General features: G+C 49.0%; 2 protein-coding genes across 10 annotated transcripts in view; one reads left to right on the top strand and one right to left on the bottom strand.

Annotated features, from left to right (window-relative positions):
* FBXO42 (F-box protein 42) overlaps positions 1 to 5,754 on the bottom strand; it is a 34,526-nt gene extending 28,772 nt beyond the window's left edge. The window contains exon 1 of one of the 2 annotated variants that reach the window (XM_015882276.3): positions 5,635 to 5,754. Coding sequence is in view for 1 of the 2 variants with exons in the window: in XM_015882275.3 (XP_015737761.1) it covers positions 335 to 404 (70 nt within the window). In the remaining variant the exon portion in view is untranslated. Of the gene's footprint in view, positions 1 to 334; positions 521 to 5,634 lie in introns of those variants that run through there. The other variant, XM_015882275.3, reaches the window with a different exon arrangement.
* A 645-nt stretch (positions 5,755 to 6,399) lies between these two features.
* Positions 6,400 to 17,784, top strand: SZRD1 (SUZ RNA binding domain containing 1). Of its 8 annotated transcripts, XM_085509750.1 has the most exons (7): positions 6,400 to 6,506; positions 7,131 to 7,132; positions 8,564 to 8,617; positions 11,548 to 11,597; positions 13,427 to 13,476; positions 14,332 to 14,589; positions 15,203 to 17,131. In XM_085509750.1, the coding sequence occupies exons 1-7, from the start codon at positions 6,409 to 6,411 to the stop codon at positions 15,303 to 15,305; spliced, it is 615 nt and encodes a 204-aa protein (XP_085365876.1). In that variant the 5' UTR covers positions 6,400 to 6,408; the 3' UTR covers positions 15,306 to 17,131. The 8 variants fall into 8 exon arrangements, 6 of the variants coding, with proteins under 6 accessions (XP_085365876.1, XP_015737777.1, XP_015737775.1 ...); XR_014932110.1 differs by lacking the exons at positions 7,131 to 7,132; positions 8,564 to 8,617; positions 11,548 to 11,597 and adding an exon at positions 17,438 to 17,784 and having other exon boundaries at positions 14,335 to 14,589; positions 15,203 to 17,089; XR_014932109.1 differs by lacking the exons at positions 7,131 to 7,132; positions 8,564 to 8,617; positions 11,548 to 11,597 and adding an exon at positions 17,438 to 17,784 and having other exon boundaries at positions 15,203 to 17,089.
* Positions 17,785 to 18,103: the final 319 nt, after the last annotated feature.

Raw genomic sequence — 18,103 nt, 5'->3', positions numbered from 1 at the left:
AAAATAATGCGTACTCAAAGGGTGATCGAAGCCAAGCTCCGCCAGCACCGATCCCATTTGTCTGACCGATCCTAAGAGCTGCTACCCTGCCAGCTGGCAAAGCATTTTATAACTCTTTTCCTCCTCTCTGTGCACTTCAATACCCCCTTCCCTCCCCTCCTGAATCTACTTAAGAACCTGCTAGTTATTCTGCTTAAAATTATTAGCCACCGCAGTGGAACAGAGAGAAGAAACATGAAGTGCAGAGAAACTGCCAAGTGAAAACACCCCCCAAAACCTGATTGCAGGAGGCAGCTCATGCAAAACCCCTCCTAACACAGCAAGGTTCCCCTACCTGCAGGCATCACTCCTGGTCCCATGGACCCCAGCTCACAAGCGTAGGTTGCATTGCTGGTTCCCATCATGAGATCCCTCCTCCTCTGCTCAGCTGTCAAACAAGTGCCTGAACCCGCAGAGCTTTTGACAACTTCTTTTTAGAAAGTCAACAGATTTTAGGGAAAGAAAATCCTCCAAAGGGAAAGTTCTTGAATGAAAACAAGCTCTTGAATGAAAATAAGCAGCCATGCAATAGTACTGAGTCACAGCGCGTTACTCAGAAGGGAATGCTCATTTTCACATGCCACAAAGAACTCGTTATCCAAACATAATTGTAGAAGCTACGTTCTCACTTGGGAAAAAAAAATGAAGGTGTGTGTTAAATGGCCCGGCCCTGGCTGGCTGCTTTGGTTGGAAGGAGAAAGGGACTCTACATAACATTTAATTGCGCTTAGCAATCAGTAGCTACAGGGTTAATTTAGGGGTGGAAGACCCAACCTGCTCCAGACACTTCCTCATACTTTGCAAGCTCCTGTTCTGCTTGTCATCAGCCCCACTGGCACAGCAGAGCTGTGTTTAAGGAGACATTAAGAGCATTTGGGCTTACATGCTCAGCCAGTCCAAAGCAAGGCTCCGAGGGCTCCTGAGCAGCCATGCCACCAAGGGCTTGGATGGCAGCTTCCCCCCCTTGTGCTGATCCCCCCCCCTTTCAAATGATTAATGGTATCAGCAGTGTTAATTGCCTTTGATTTGGGGTAGGGATATCATTTCGTTCTTGTTAGCACAGATCAAACTTGGATCAGTGAGACCCGACTTGCTTGAAAATCAATTGCCAGACAAGTTCAGCACAGTGGGGGGGGAAAAAGCATATTTTAGGCAAGATAAAAAAAAAAACCAATAAGCAATATCCTCCCTGCACTGCTCCATGAGCATCTGACCTAACATGGCAATGCTGGAAGGATGAATAAGCGAGACCATGTGGACACCTGCACCAGGCTTTGCTTTTCAGCCCCACAAAACAGGCAGTTCCCAGTTCTTTGAAGCGCTGCCTTTCCCCTTCGGATGCTTTTCAACAGGAAATTGTCTTTTCCGCCATATAAGACTTCAATTCTAAAGAGAAAGGTTTCCTATATTCCATCTGCAAGCTGCAAAATGCCAATCTCTCCCTCTCAATGCCACCTCCCTGCTGTATGCCCTGCCTGGAGAACCAGTGCTGTTGTAAGGGCTGGGTTCCCATCTGGGTTCCAGGCACTAAGTGACCACCCCATTGACCTGAACCCAATTTGAGCCACTTCTGATAACTATTCTGCTTGGTTGCAATGATCAGCTGCACCACCTGTGTCCGGGTTTGCTCTTAATTCTCTCCACCAAAATCACCCTAAACTTGGACTTGTGGTGTTTTATGCTCATGCACTCCCTCTGCTGGCTCCCTGCAAGCCATTAATTACATTAATTCTCATAGGATCATAGAGGAAAATGTGCCAGATCACACACAGTCTGAAGATTTATTTGCACACACAAAACAGGTCAGCCTGTACACAGACTTCATACACAGATTTCAGACAGCTGAGCCATTAGGAAAACACACCTCAAAACCAATTGTGTTCTGAATGTATAAAAAATAAGCCTAAAAACACAATAGAAGCATCACTTTTGTGTTTCAAGACCTCTCAATACCCATTTCTACACCCAAAGAGCCCCCAAAAACCTGCACAGGAATAATGGGAATGCTGGTTGAGGCAAGGTTTGCTGCAGGGCAATCCATTGAGTAAATGCTCACGTGCCAACCTCTGGTGCTCCTCATGTGCATGGAAGGATTTCATGTTTGTACAGAGCAAAGCTACCCTGCAGCCTAATGGTACAAAGCACAATGTTCCTCTGCTCACTAAGAAATCAAGTAACAAGTAGCCTCGAGACATCTCCTCTGAAGCGAAGATGAGCTCAGTGGTACTGACTTTCAGGCCAATAAAAGGATGCTCTGGAAAAAGCCACATATTACTGCAGGCTCAGTGGCCAAGGTTTAATTTATAATCGATATCCTTAGCTTTCAGCCGTGCTGCTATCTGCACAGGAGCGTGCTGATGCAATGTTGTCATCATTGCTAGCATGCAGGGGCTGAGGACATCCAATGAAGCACAGCACTGAGCAATGCTCACCTCCTGCAGCTCCTGAGACCACCTTTAAGATACCAAGAAAGAAGACAAGAAATAGAAGCCTGATGCACATTAGCAACCCAAAATGCAAGGAACTTGTGCTGTCAACTCACCCTGACCCCCTGCTGCAGACATCCAACCTCATACCCCAAACGCAGCCTGGCTCCCCCCAGCCCACATATGCAGAATGGGCCACTGCTGCTTCCAAAGGCTTTTTTCCCCCCTGTTGCAACAGGGAAAAAACACGGAGCCTAAAGACAAATGCAGGAAGGGTATGCATTCAAAGTGACAGATTAAAGGTGGCTGCTAGACGGACACACAAGGAACCTGACTCAGTGATTTTAGCTCCATATGGTGTAAAGGTGGCTGCTGTTCTTTGGGTTTCTCCTTTGATTTTGGCCCAGTTATGATGATCTTGCACTCACTTTGCTTTTAAAAGCACCTGGTAACACCAAGAGAAACTGGAATGAGATGGAGGAGAAAGTATGAGCTGCTTCTTCAGAGAAACCCTATGGATTCACTTTAAACCATCAGAACCCCAAACTATGTTAAACCCAGCACAGCCGGACAAGTATTTCAAAATGAGTCTAAAGCATAAGAAGAGACACAGCCTGTTGGAGCCCCAATCTGCAGACAAGAGGGGGAAAATGAATGCTTTCTGTTTAATTCATGGATATTTCAGTAGGTGTTTAGCTAGCAAAGATAAATATTGTTTAAACTGCCATAGAAATGGGGGAGTGAACACAGTCTGCGGCGCAACCCAAAGTGAATTAACTGAGGCTCTATGAGAACATGTGCAGCTCCCGAAATAGCAAGCTCCCAAAGGCAAGAACTGCATTTTTACATCTTGCACAATCCCAAGTTTCCAGCCGCAGCTTTCGACACATCTGTGTCACCCCGCTCTGCTTTTATCTAAAAGCATAAGCGAGTTTGAAAGGGATTTTGACTTGAATTTTGAAGCACGACAGGAAGCAGGAGATAACTGAATTGCACACAGGAACACGCCCTGAAAGGGGTTTGCATCCAGAGCAGCACTCACCAAATACATCACCAGAGTCCTCTTCTCAAAGGCTTTTATCAGGGCTTGGACCAATCCTGCTGGCTCTGATTCCTCCCACAAGCTTATGTAGCTGTCCTCACCCCACACCTCGATTCAGAAGCAAAGGGCTTTTGGTTTATCCATGCACAACCTTATAAACGCATAAGGGCAAAGCCTGAATCGATGTCGTACAATAAAGGCTGCCATGACTAAACACACAGGGAAAAGAACTTCCCTCGGATGCACAGCTCTGTTTACACAGAAAGTGGGAACCCCTTTCCAGCCATGCTCACTCACATCCTGTGGAAATGGCTTAAGTTGGCAGCAAAGAGAACAGGCTGAACTGCAGCCCCACAGCCCTTGGAAGCCCAAAAAAATCAATCGTGTGCTGGGAAAGCACAAGGAACTGAGCATCCCTGACTCCACATGAAGCATTCTTGGGTTTCTCCAGTAGCCAAATGGAGATCATTCAATCCCTAGTGACTACCCAGGTTCAAGTGAGCTCCGTTTTTCAAGTTCTATGTGCTGCTGTGGATGAGAATAAAGCAACACACGTGAAGAAGTGCAATAACACATCTATGCTGCATGATGCTTTTTCACACCCAAGCGCTTTGCAATGAATTTCACTTGCCACTGTGGAATAATTGCTGCTTGGGTGGAGCCACCTATCAGATAACTATCAGGTGACACAAGGAGAAAAACACATAGACATCTTCACTATGTAAAATCAGCCAGGATTTGTTCAGGCTCTTTGCACTGAACCCTGAGGGACACAGGAAAGCAGCAGCATCATCCTCCCTCTGCTCCAGCACAAGTGTAAGGAAAAGGAAGGAAAAATGAGGAATAAAGGGGGAATAGCTGTAAGATTTGGGAGAGACTCACTGCTAACACCTGGCTCAGAGGTTTGGTCTCCAGAAGGGCAAATTCCCTGCACCCAGATTGGAACTGCTGCTGCACTGTGCACCAATGGGGCAGTTTGTGAGGACACTGCAGCATCAGCAGCAGTTCAGGGCTTTGCAAGGCCACCTGCAATGCAATGTATTGATCCAGGATGCAAGCGATGATAGGAGGTGGCTGCTCTGTCATTACACTCAGGTTCCAAATTTAGGTCAGCGACATCTCAGATGTAACGCGTTTTAAACAGATTCACAGCCCTGTAGTATAAAGGAGAAGACTTCTCCCAAGATCAAAGCTATCTGTCTACACACATAGTTACAACTCTTCTGCCAAAGCTCTTCTAAGTCTCGCTAACAAGAATTAAATCCATTCAAATACAAATGACATCCCCAGCACTCAGTGGGTTATCATCCAAACACAAACCAGCCCTATGTTACACCACACCACAGACGCATTTCAGCTGAAACAAGGCTTTCCCCAACTTCTCTTTCATTCTGCCTCTCAACACGAATTAAGTTGGGCTCACACTGAGGCTCACACAGCTTCCAGAAACGCAAAGCTTGAGCTCTGAAGCTTGAAGCAGGGCTCTTCCCTTACAGGAACACAGGGATGCAGTGAGCAAGAAGAGCCGTTCCAACAGCAGGAGCGAGACAATGGGGAGCGATGGAGAGCTGATGGATGTGGAGCTGATGGATGTGGAGCTGATGGATGTGCTGCCCAACACAGGGCTGCCTCTATGGAAGGAGCTCGGAACACAACACATACAGGCCACAAAGCGATGTGTGAGCTGCTCAGTACAGCAATTCAAGGTTGTTTATTGCACTGGGAGCCCAGCTGAGCCTCACCTTTGTGTTGGCACCAATAAACCTCAGTGTCTCTCAGGGGATAAGGAACAACACTGTACAACTCAGCATCACCAGATCGTCGTTTTAAGGGGGAAATACAGGGTGTGGACCCCCAAAGGAGCCCCCCAACAACGAGGGGCTGAGGATGGACATCTTAACAACCCGACAAATGGAGGCTGTGCCCTAAATATCCCCCCCTAAATAAAGGGCCGGGCTTCAGCCCCACACCGAACCCTCACAGAGGGGTCCGGCCTCACACGGGACCCTCCCAAGGTCCGGCCGTACACGGGGCCCTCATGCTCGGCCAACACCCCCCGCAGGGCCCGGCCCGCCCCGAGGGGCCGCTCCCTGAGGAGGAGCCGATCCCGCCCTGCTCGCTGCTCACCTGCTGGGCCGGCCCGAGCCGAACCCTCACGGCAGCCGGTACCGGAACCGCCGCGTCGCCCGGGTGACGGCTCGCACCGGCGCCGCCATCTTCCCTCAGCGCCGCGGCAGCCGCCGCTCTGGCCGCGGCGGGGAGGACACTGCGCATGCGCTACCCGTCCCTACGTCACGTGACTACGGAATTGGGCGGGGCGAATGGTCACGTGGGCGCGGCGCCATGTTGGGAAGGTCAAACCGCACGGTTGCTATGTTGAGTGTATTTCAAGGGGGCACATGGGCCGCCATGTTGGGAGGGGAGGCAGGGCGAGGCCGCCATGTTGGAGAGGAGGGCAGCTGGGGGGGGGGGCAGGGCGGCTCTGGGCAAGGCCTGGCAGAGCAGCAGCTTCAGTTTCCCTTGGGAAAGAGGCAGAGAACAGCCTGAAGATACCCCCTTTCCTCCCATCCTCATGCAGCTCCACGTTTCCTATGTGATCCATATAGGCCTGTCCCCACTCAGGCTTTCTAGCGAGCCTTTAGCAGCTTTGTGTTGAAGCTATTCCTCCTGCAGGGATACTGGGAGGTAAACCCTGCTAAAACTTGCTTTCCTGCTCCGCCCAGTGTGTTACGGGCGTGTTATATCGCCGGTCCTCCCGCCGCTAGGGGGCGCCAGCGCGCCGCCCTCCCCTCCGCATGCCCTCCCCGCCGCACGTGGCTCCCCGCAGCCGCCCACCACGCATGCGCAGCGCCTCACCGTCCCCTAGGCCGCAGGCGCACGGAGGAAAGGGGTGGGGCGCGCATGCGCGGGCCGCGGGCTGGAGGCGGCGGCGGCGGAGGGGAATTAAAATGGAAGATGAGGAGGTGGCCGAGAGCTGGGAGGAGGCGGCCGACAGCGGGGTGAGGGCGGACCACGGGCTGCTGAGGGGGGAGAGGGGGCGAGGAGGGACGAGTGGGGGGCGGCACGGCGGCTTGTGAGGAGGCAGATGACCGGGAGCGGCCGGTAGGCCTCTTAAAGGGGCCGCGGCCTGTACGGTGCGGGGCTGTGGTAGGGCTGTACCGCGGTATCTAGGCCCGGTGGGGGGGTGAGGCCGCTGTTGTCTCAGCTCTCTTGGGGCTGTTAATGGGCCTGGGGCTGTTAATAGGGCCCTGTGTGTGTTAAGGAGCTCAAGGCCCCTCCTGGGCAGCCCCCTGCCTCCGTTAGGCCGCGTTGCTGCTTGTGTTTGAGTAGCCTCATATTCAGAGGGTGTTGATCGTTTCTACACCCTTCCCTTGTGTAATAAAACCGGTAACTTTAACCGCAGATGGTGAGGAGGGGGTTCGTTACCCCGTAGCATGGGAAAGAGAATTGTATTTGCAGTGTGAGCTGCTGTTTGTAGGGTGTTTTGTGGGCTCATTGACGCTCAGAGGGCAGAAGGACACTGTAACAATTGGCTCTGCAGCAAGAGGGCAGCTTGGCTCTGGTCAGTGGCTGCTGCAGGAGTTGGGTTACAGCTGGGGAACAGGGTAGGGGTAAAATAGAAGCTGTAATCCAATGCCCTCACCTATGAGGTGCCAAGGAGGGCTGGCACTGCTGCTAGCACCGTGATCCTGTGATAACAGGGAACCTCGTACAGGATGGTGGAGTTAATTCAGGTGCTCGTTAAATTATTTCATGAAGAGACGTCGCTTGTGGCTGGGAGCTGATAATAGCTGAGGCCTAAAGTAATGGTTTAAAATTGCAGGGCTGCTCAAATCCCAGGCACCAGTTGTCTGTCTTGTTTGTCTTCACAGCTTGTACCTTTTGGGATTCTTTCAAAACCCATAGAAGGGAAATCTCCTGTCCTTTCTGAAGCCCCTTTCCAGCAAGTCCAAGCTGCAGAGACGTTTCACTTGTGCTACTCAGTGGGAAGCAGACAGATTTCTCTAGGAGCTGACACTGCACTTGCAGCTGCTTTTGCAGTTGTCCAGGCTTTGGATGCCTGTAAAAGCACTCAGAGCAAGGAGAAAACTGAGCTGTCTCCAGCAGGAGTTATTATTGTGCAAGAGAAGAGATGGAAGCCGTCTTCCAGCAGCAGAGATATTTTAGAAAGGTCATGCTGCAGCCTGCAGAAAGGAGGCTCTGACACACTGCAGGATGTTAAAGCTGGGATGGAGCTGTGGGAAGGTGGATCTGCTCTCTCCTGCCTTTCTGCTTGAAGCAAGTGGGAGCTGCTGGGGGCAATCTGGGTCACTACAGCAACTATTGCTGCCAGAGGCAGATTCTGAAAGGGGAACAGCGCAGGAAGGGGAGCAGACAGCGTGACTGACATCAGCTGTTAACAGCTGAAATATATTTGAGGCACACCTGCTTTTCTTGGTGACAAATCTGCTGCAGGGAGCAGGCTTGAGATCCGCTGCCTTAATTGGGTGGGTTTTGTATTGAAAGCATGAGTGCAAACACTTTGTGCTGGGAGAGCTTCTAAATTGTGTTGCCACTTTAATCATTGTGTTGTTTTAGTTTTAAGGGGTTTGCTTTGGTTTCTTTCACCTGTATCTTAACAGGGTCTGAGACCAAGCCTAACTTAGAGGTATGATAGCCCTGGTTCAGAGGGGTAAGCAATGAAACATTAAAGATAAAAACTATCATGCCAAGGAGCAGCTTTAAATATATTCTGAACACAGTTGTGAATCTGACTAGTTATTCTTCAGACCTTTCAGCACTTAAATGAGGAAATAAGAGAAATGTAGCCAAGGGAGATCCATGATTCTGGGTATGTAGTTTTCTGCTAAGCCACCGGAGGGTGTTCTATGGAACAGAAAGGATGCTGAGATATTTAATGCTCATCGTTCCCTTAGTTTGTTGAAGGGATGCTGGTGCCCCTTGAAAGGGGCAAAGCTAAAATACCTGATACAGCTTGTCTTTTGGACTCGGTCAGTCAAAGTAGCTATACAAAAGATAGTTGATTTTCTTAATGCAGCTTCTGTTTGTCTTCTAGTTCTGTGTCATCAGAATTACCCTGTGCTTGCCAGCTCAAGGAGCAGCTCACTTGGTATGTGGCGCCCTGAGTGACCATACATTAAGCAGAAACCTTTGCTCCTTTAGCTTCATCTACCCCAGGAATCTTGCAGGCGTGGGGGATGTTACATGTGAGTTCTTTGTACTGAGATGATGCAGCAGAACTTTGTGGGGCCAGCAGATCTGACTAACAACGCTTCAGATGGGAAGCAATACTCCCAAACTGGAGTTAAAACCCCATGCCTAGGGGTTACATTGAGCTGGAGGTGTGTGTAGGTATGGGGATCATCTGGTGTTGCTGTGCTTCAGGAGGGCCTGGTGTTTGCAGAGCTCCTCTCTGCCTTCTGATGTGCAGGTGCAGGAGGCTGTGCTTCCTGCTTTGGATTTCACCCTTCAGCAGAAGCAGGTGAATCATTGGTTGCAAAGGGCTGCAGCTGGATTTTGGCTGGTGTTTCTTCTGTTGGTAAACATGATCAAAGTACACAGAAGTCAAAAGGGAAGTATTTTGGAGCATAATGCTGTGACTTCCAGCTTGTGTAGCCTGCTAACTAACTCCTTGTGTGATCAGAGGACGAGTCAGCAGGGTTTTAGCACGCTTTCTTTCCAGGTTAGGGCTGTGCCTTGGGGAAAAGCCCTGAGGATAACTGATGTTTTCTGCTGCCGGGAGGAAGCACCGTGAATGGGGACAGGCTCGCTGTGATTTCTGTGAAACATTTACCAAATATTTGCTTTAGGTTATTTGGAATTGGTCAAAACTCTTGAAATTAGGAAACAAAACTTGATGTTCCTGCTGCTCAGCGTTGCCCAAGCAGTGACTGTTTGATAAGAAAAGAGCTTTTTGGCTAGAAACAAACAAGCCCTGTATGTCATAAACCCAGCATCTGCCATAGGATGATGATGTGAGACAGCATCACCTGGTAGCAGTCTCTGTTTGCTGCCAGTTTCAGCAGCATGACCTTGGTGAGCATCTGCCTGTTCCACTGACCCATGAAGGTGGGAGGGGGGGGAGAAGAAACTGTAGTGTTCTTCAGTGCTTCCCCCGTCTTCTGTCTGCCTGGCTGAGGTGGGAACCCTTGCCAGGCTTAGCTACCTATGGAAGATACAGATGCCACACAGCTAAAAGCATCCGCAGCTTTCTTGGCATCACATTGGGTACAGTGCACTGCCAGGGTTACTGTAAGCAGAGTAACTTGGCAAATTAATTAATGGAGCAGTCTGAGTCCTACTAGCCTCAGGAATTGGAATGTTCTAGTAATTAACAAAAGATTTATATATCTTCAGAGGAAAGAAATGAGTAGCTAGCAAGAAGTCAGTTTGCTACATGGGGATTATCTGCTCCTGCTCTCACTTGGTGATGTTTTCTGGGTACCCAGTGGTGCCTGTGCTCAGTGGATGAGGCTCCCACTGCACTGATGTGGGAGGATGCAGCTCGGACTCATTCCCTCTTTCAGGGTTTGATCTCACACTCGGTTGCTTGGCGAGGTATCAGGTTGTATTCAGAAGTGTTCTCAGCAAATACATCAAAGAGTGTGGTTAATGTTTTTCCAGAGCTGTGTATATGAAATGTTATCAGCTTTTGAAGGGACTGCAGCTTCCTTTATCAGTGGCAGTTCTCAGTTCCACTGTGGCCTCCTTGGTGAGCATCTCCTCTGGGTTTCTGTAAAGTAACTGGATTTTGGGGGCAGAGGGGAGAAATGCTGCTGGTGTAAAAGATTTGTAGGTTGCTTGTGCCTCACTACAAATGATGGTTCTATGAGTCTAAGTAGGTTTCTTTGCAGTCCTCACCTAATTGCTTTCCAGTAGGCACACGGTGATCCTCACATGCATTGCTGTTGTGTTGGGCTTGTTTTATCTGGGGTGGAAAGTTAGTTGTGATGGGACTGGAGTTCAGCTTCCATTACGTCCTCATCTACAAATGCAGCTTAAATGTCAAAGAACAGTGTCTTCTTCACGCTGTCTGCTGGGTCCCTTTTAGAATCTAGACATAATAGCACTAAAAATAGTTTGTTGAGATTCTCTGCTAATCTTACAGAAGGCTGTTTATAAAGCAAGGGAGCATGGACGATGCTTAACTTTTGATTATAAATATGCTTGTTTGGGGAATGAAAGCAAGGATTCTTAATGCATTCACACCATCCGAAGATTAATAACTGGTTCTGTACAGCATAACCTGCCCAGCTCCTGTGCAGCTTGGTGTCCTTGAGTGCCATGTGGGCTCACCCCTCCTCTGAGTGCATGCCTTTTGCTTGTTGTATTGCTTCTGGCACTTGTGCCATAAGTCAGGTCCTAATTTTATCTTGTTATCCACAGCTCGATGGCAAGGCAACTTGAGAGAGAGCAGTGCAAACAGGATGACATCAGCAAGCAAACAGATCTGCTGTTTGTGCTTCTTGAGCCTGTAGCTGTGTGCAGTATGACCCCTGTTGTGAGCTGCCAACTGTGTCTCTTCATAATGCTTTGGGTCGCTCTGGTGATCAAGGGCTGCCTATTTGAGTTGATAATGCTTTTCAGTTTTGAACTCCTTCATACCTATAATATCACAGGATCATTATGGTTGGAAAAGACGTTTAAGTTCGAGTCCGACTGTCAGCTCATTGCCTCCATACCTACTAAAATGTAATTCTCTTAAGCATCAGGAGTTTGCAGTGATGTGGCTTCTGCTTAGGAAAATACAGCATCAATCTCATATTACAGCTGCCAGAGGAGTGAGGCAGCAGAAGTGCCAAGCACTGGATAGTGAAAATCTGGGTGAAGGGCTCATATAAGGTGTATTTATGGTAGGTTTTGAAGGATTCCATGGTATACTCTTACATGTGCTAGATAAATTAAAGGTAGGTTTCTTTCTAGCTGTAGATTCTGGCAGCAGAGAATGTAGACAGAACGTCCCTGTTGCGTGAGAGGTTGAGGAGCTGCCCAGCAGCACTCAGTCACTGTGATGGGAACATTAATCAGAGTGTTTTTCAGGTGATGGGGTTGAAGTGACGCTTTGCAATTACAGGATCCGGCCATCTGAGGTGAAGAACGTGATGTTAACCTCAGGACTGACTCACAGAGCCTACAGGAATGCAGAAACATAGCTGGGAAGGGAATAAAGGAGAGCAGAACTGGATCTTCCTTATGTCTCAATGCACCATAGGCAGTGGTTGAGGGTTGACATCCTGGTTCTGATCTCTGTACTTGCTGTATGGCATTGGAAAAAAATCTTCCATGTGGTATGAATGAGGTCGAGATGCTTGTGAGTTTGCACCCTACACCCCTCACCAACATGTGAGGTATTTATGAAGGGGTATTTAAAGAAGCTTCATTCCAGACAGCCCTGGAGGGGTACAGCCAAATATTCTATAGTAGGATGTAACCTCTCCTGGTGGAGGGTAGACAGATGAGCTAACCCCCTGGCCTTGGTTTGGCTGTCATTGTTTATTGCTAGCTGCTCTAAATCACTTCCATCCTTGGCCAGGATATCCGCTTCCCTGCTGCCTTCCTGGCTGGCCATTCCTCCATCCATGTGGGCAGGATCCATCCTCCTGAGCAATGTTGAGGTGGGATTTTCCTCTGAAGTTTGTGTTTTCTTGAAAGGGAAGGAAACAACTCAGAACTGTGTTTTTCTACATGGTGGTTGCTGTGGGCTGCATGACCATGAGTAAGCACCACACTTAGGTCGTGTGTCATGGCTTGCATTCATTCCTTGTTCACTGGGGAGTAACTGCAAAGAAGTGCAGGGGTGAGGATGTGGGGCAGTGCAGCTCCTTACCAGGCTGTTCATGCTTCTTGACAGCAGGGCAGGCTCTGCTGGCAGCAGGTTTGTTGTGTAGTTAAACAAACTGACCTGCATCCTGCCAGGAGCTTGACCTTTCCTGCAGCATTACCACTTATCAGATGGTGAAACTGGGACACTCCCAGGTACTTTTTTCCCCCCCCTCTTCACTGACAGTTAAATAAAACACACTGCTGTTTTAGAAGCTGTTTTATACAGTCTGCAATCATGGGGACCTAAAGGGAATGGTGAGGTGCATCTTGCTGGGATGGGTTATTTAGAGACTGGATGGGCTGAGAGCTTTCTTCTGTTTAGCCAGGTTTCTTTGTGTCATTGTTCCAAGTGCAAAACAAACACCTTTGGTGCAACCTTTTGACAGAGGTCAGCAAGCTTAAAGCCACACTGTTAGCTTTCAGAGTAATGAAGATGTCTTTCCGTGTGTTGATTGACTTGGCAGCTCTGTTGCAAAAGCAAGGGAGAAGCATAGGAGGAAAAAGCTTGGTTGGTTAGTGCAGCTTGGTGAGTGTCTGGGTGTGGGTTGGGCAGGGCAGGGATGTTTTGGTGAAGGCGGGTTCTTGCAGCAAGCAGCAGGAATGCAGACCTGCTGGCTAGTCTTAGGGATGGCTGCAGGCTCCATGTCTGTGTTGCTGTGTGTTGTCCCAGCTGCTGCTTCTGAGGGTTCTCTGGCAGGGAGGTTTAGTGCCAGTGTCTGCTCCATCACGGTGCACCTTGCTGAATGTTTCTGGGGCTTTTTTCTGCCCATAAGAAAGCTTTCTTAGCAGCTGAAGTTCTGAGAATGAAAACTGCTTTCCAGGGGAGATGAATGCCTCACAGCTGCCCTTCCACCCTGCTTTGCAACTTCGGCCTGCTGTAGGTGTATTCATGGGTACAGTGAATGTAGTGGTTTTTGCTTTCCTCTGCCTCTTGGTTAGTAGCTCATGCTCAGGTTGTGAGGTGTCCCATCTCTGCCTTTCACAGTGAAGCATCACTGTATCAAAGAGGGAAACAGAAGGTGTTCACAGACAGATTCATACTTTGATCTCAAAGATGAGCCTTAATGTGTCTTATTTCTTCTTCCTTCCTCTATAGGAAATAGACAGACGGTTGGAAAAGAAGCTGAAGATCACACAGAAGGAAAGGTAACTGCTGCACGATGTCAGCGTTGGGAAATGGCATCTGTAGCTGTGCCACCAGGGGGCCCCTCTGATCCATAGCAGAGTAATGGAAAGGTTCTTGGGGGTGATTTTATTACAGAGCTGGGTCTCCCAGACTGGCTGTAGCTCCAGCTGTGATGAAGCCATTTAAGAAAAATACACTCATAGGAAGAAATGAGTGAGTCAGGTAATCGCAGTGCCTAGCCTAAATTGGTTCACCATGTCTTGCATCAGTAAGACTTAACTTTCCTGCTTGTTTGGGTTGGAGTGGGGGTGTCTTTGTTATTACCACCTAGCACAGGTATTTCTAATCACTTCTGATGCATCTTTTTGTTTGTTTCCTTCTGATTGTTAGCACACCACTTAAAGCCATGGTGTTTAGGGATTCCCACACCCACACAGAAAAGGGTCAGTGGGAATTGAGACAGGCTGGGACCAAGGCTGGCTCTAAGACCTGCCAAGGAGTGGAATTAAAAGTGCTTGCACCGATATCTTTGAAGATATGTAAACACTTTCTTTTGGAAAATCTTTGAATCAAATCAAAAGTGAAGTTATCGCTGCTCAGCGTCTCCTTTGTTTGAGTTTCAAGATGTTGAATGCAGCAGAGGTTGGTGTTTTCTGTCCTTTGCTGAGCTAATCTGCAAACCTGCCTGCCTCTAGTTTAGGGTTACAAATACAACGAGGTCTCTAATTGTTACAGGCTGCCTCTTAGTCATGGGAATGATGTTTGACTGGGAGGAATCCACAAACAGAATTAAAAGCAAAGCATGCTTGTGGTAAAAAACAAGCACTGATGAAATGTTGTGTGTTTGTTTGTTGCTTTTTTTTTTCTTTCTTAAGCAGTCGAAAATCCAAATCTCCTCCTAAAGTGCCGATCGTGATTCAGGACGACAGCGTCCCTTCAGGTCCACCCCCACAGATCCGGATCCTAAAGCGACCGGCCACCAACGGTGTTCTCAGCAACCCCAACTCCACCACCAGACCCGCGTTCCCTGTGAAGTCCCTGGCACAGAGGGAGGCAGAATACGCCGAGGCCAGGAAACGAATACTGGGCAGCGCCAGCCCCGAAGAGGAGCAGGAGAAACCCATTCTAGATAGGTGAGAGCAGACTTGGCACTGGGGACAGGAAAGTGACGTCTTTGTGCATGCTCTGTGCAAATACTTTCCAAGCAGGGGAAAGAGGAGAAGTGCTCCTTGTAGTGTTAAACGAGGCCAGCCAAGGAGAAAGGAGCATTTTGTTAGTAAACAGCAACATACGGTTCAGATTTTTGGCAGCTAAAGAAAGTGCTTGTGCCTAATAAGGCAATAAAGATTATCTTAAATCCTTGAGAGCAAGCTGAGTCTATAGAGAGGAGTGCAAGCAACCAGAATTACTTTGACATGACATAAAACCTCAGCAAAGACGAGGCTTGAAGGGGCTGCTGTCATTAGATGGGGAAGTTGAAAGGAAGCACTCTGAAATGGGTACAGGTTGTTTAAGGTCTTTCCTTTGTAGCTGTAGTGTTGGTCTTAGCCATTTGGGAACAAGACTTTGAAAACTTCAGGAAAGAAATGAAGTGTCAGTTTATTTTTAGTTACTCCGAAGGAGAAATGCAGCAGGTCTGTGACAATTGTCCTGCAGCTTTCCATCAAAGCAAGTACAGGAGTATCTGAAGGCATACACGTTACATTCCACAGATATAGTGCATCATCCTCTCCTTTCTCCTTACAGGCCAACAAGGATCTCCCAACCGGAGGACATCAGACAGCCCAATAATGTGATTAGGCAGCCCCTGGGCCCCGATGGTTCACAAGGCTTCAAACAACGCAGATAAACGTGGGCATGAGAGGATGCTGCAGAAAGCAGGGTCAGCTGCCACGGGTCGCACTGCTGTGGCGGACAAATGGACTTGAGCAAAGGGAACTACCTGGTTTACTTGCACTGTGATCCCCTTTGCTCTGCCCACTGTGACCTCCAACCCCACGCACTGTGACCTCCCCGCTCCACGCACTGTGATCAGCAAACTGACGAGGGCTTTCCCCAGTCACTGTAAGCGGAAAGGGGAGGGGAGGGTAAAGGACTCGGACAGGTGCAAAGAGTCATGTGTGCCACTTTGGTTCAAGCTAGTGCCAGCAATAATGTTTGTTGTACTTGTAACCTGGGATTTAGGGAAAAAATTGGGAAGCCTCCCCAGACATGCATTTTGTCTTCATCACTTTAAGAGCAAGTTCTGTTTCAAAGGATATCTTTTGATTTTTTTTTATTTTCCCTTTTGTTTTCTGTTTGTATATCGGATTGACTTTCAAGGGAGTGCATGGAAAGGGTTTGAACTGTTTAGTTTGTTTTAACTGAGAGAGGTAGCTGAGTGAAAAGGAATTTCACTGAATTCCTGCAACTTTTAGTGGTTTAGGGTTTGACAAGCTTAGCTTCTCGTTCTGTGTTTCTACCACTGCCAAGCAAACTGGACTCTGGGATGCCCAGCCTTTCTGTTTGCCATAGCCTGGGAGCCAGTGGAGTCCAATGACCTGGTTTGTGTGTTGCACCTGTTAAAGCTTGGCTAGTGTTTTCTGCTGACTTGAGGGGGGGAAAAAAAACAACTTTAAATACATCTTTTTGTATGTGGGGAGAAGGGAATGTAGACAGATCCCATGAAAATGCCTGCTGTGTGGTTTCTGCTCACAGCAGAGCTGATCTGCGAGGAACTAAGGCTCTGTAACATCTGGACGTGCAGGCTAGGAGGGTAATAGTGCTGTGTGGCTCTCATTTGCTCCATGAAATGAACACAAGGTGAAGAGCTGCGTTCCATCCAGCCTGCCTGGTGGCTGATGTGACGGCAGGGAGCGGGATGGCTGCTGCTCCAAAGGTTGAAACCGAAGTGGCTTACAATGGACTGAAGGCTCTGATCTCTCTTATGGTACGAGCCGGTGCTGTACCTGATACACACACACTTGTAGAAATCACAGGCGTCAGGAACAAAATATGTTCAATCAAGTCTGGAAAGCTCTCCATCGTCGTACGCTGTGGGTGGTGACAGCCAGCTTTCCGCTAGGCTTCAGGGAATGGATTACTCTCGCTGCTCCTGCTCTCATGAAGAGACAGGATTTCAGGCAGCTTGCAGGCTGAAAGCTTCCCAGGACGGCGGTGGTGGTGGAGAAGAGCCGTGAGGAACTGGTGTGTGTCACAGGATGCTATTGAACATGGATGCTTCCCCCGTGCGCAGTGCTGTCTGTCCTAATGCACGCTAGGCAAAGCTGACCTATCTTCATATTAATGTCTCCAGGGATTAGATGAACACTAAGGCTCTTCTTGGAGGGGATGTAAGGGGTGACTTCAGGCGTGGAGGTGTTTCTGCGTGTCGTGAGGACCTCGACTGTTCATTCAGCTGAAATGGCCGCGGGCCGGCGGATTGCTGCGTGCTCAGTACCTAGAAAATACTGTTGTTGGATGTCAGAGGATTATTCTGTACGGGTGCTGTGCTGCCAGATGCTTTGTGCTTGGCAGATATGATAAATGAGCAAACCTGATGCCTTTTGCCTGAACAGAAGTGACTGTGCCATGCCACGTTGTATGGGAAACAGGCATCTGGAAAGACGTGGATGGAAATAACGGCTTAAAAAGGTAAAATAAAACTACCTGTGTACAAAAAGGAGATAGCATCTACTAGAATGGTCGGTTGGCTCATTGACCCTGTGTCGCCCTCCACGTGAGTCCCTGGAGCCCTGAGTGACTGGCGAAGGAGGATGGCGAGGTGGGAAGGGCAGAAGCCTTTGTCTCACCAGGATCCTGACCCATCTCCGTGGCTTTAGAAGCTATAATCTTGCTGCTTACTGAGCTCCCTCTCAGGCTGGAGGCGTCTGTGGAACTGATAATTTTATTTGGGGTGGGTGGGTGGGTGGGAGCAGGAGGGGAGAAGGACATTAGCAATAACTGTAGTCACCGCACCTTTCCTTAACGATCGCTCGATAGCTTCTATTCCAGAAGGCCGGCGGCTGGCAGAACAACCCCAACCAACCCCAGCTCTTGGCGTAGCTTCCGCTACCTTGCCGATGTTAGATGTCTCTCCTCCCGTCCGTCAGGTGCCTACCAACCCTTCTCCTTGCACACCCAACCTTGTTCTCCAGCACTGACCGCGCGCCGATGCCTCAGCCGTGGCGGCTGCTCCCGACCTGCGGGCAGGGCGAGACGGCGGTCCCGGGGTTAAAGCGCCTTCGTTGTGGGGTCGAGAGCTTCTCCCATCGCCCCCGTCAGAGCGCGCCCGAGTATGCAGAGAAACATTTTATAAATGGTATTTTCAATAAATGTGTTTAAACTTTTTTCACGGCCTGTTTCCGTCTCGTCGCTTTGCCGTATTTCCCTCTTTTTGGCCATTCGATCCACTGTCTTGTTGTTGGCTGTAGGTAGAGTTGGCATCACCCTGAGGGCTCCTCTTTGGGGCTCCTCTTTGGGGCTCCTCTTTGGGGCTCCTCTTTGGGGCTCCTCTTTGGGGCTCCTCTTTGGGGCTCCTCTTTGGGGCTCCTCTTTGGGGCTCCTCTTTGGGCTCCAAGGGCTAAACTCTTGTCCTTCCCAAGCACAACTTCCAAGCCCAAGAGTGGGAAAAGGAGTATTTAGGGTTGATTGTTTTAGGGCTGGGCT

The sequence above is a fragment of the Coturnix japonica genome, chromosome 9 (assembly GCF_054131305.1).
Source record: "Coturnix japonica strain WE chromosome 9, WE-NBRP24, whole genome shotgun sequence".
In the NCBI taxonomy this organism is placed as follows: domain Eukaryota; kingdom Metazoa; phylum Chordata; class Aves; order Galliformes; family Phasianidae; genus Coturnix; species Coturnix japonica.
This window is presented reverse-complemented; position numbering and strand designations above follow the sequence as displayed.

What these genes read in the sequence shown, in the direction of transcription:
- SZRD1 (XM_085509750.1), top strand. Translation starts at nt 6,409, where the DNA reads ATGCGCGGGCCGCGGGCTGGAGGCGGCGGCGGCGGAGGGGAATTAAAA. An exon ending in CTCAAGGAGCAGCTCACTTG is followed by an intron (nt 8,618 to 11,547) that starts GTATGTGGCGCC and finishes AGTGTTTTTCAG; the next exon opens with GTGATGGGGTTGAAGTGACG. An exon ending in GAGAAACCCATTCTAGATAG is followed by an intron (nt 14,590 to 15,202) that starts GTGAGAGCAGAC and finishes TTCTCCTTACAG; the next exon opens with GCCAACAAGGATCTCCCAAC.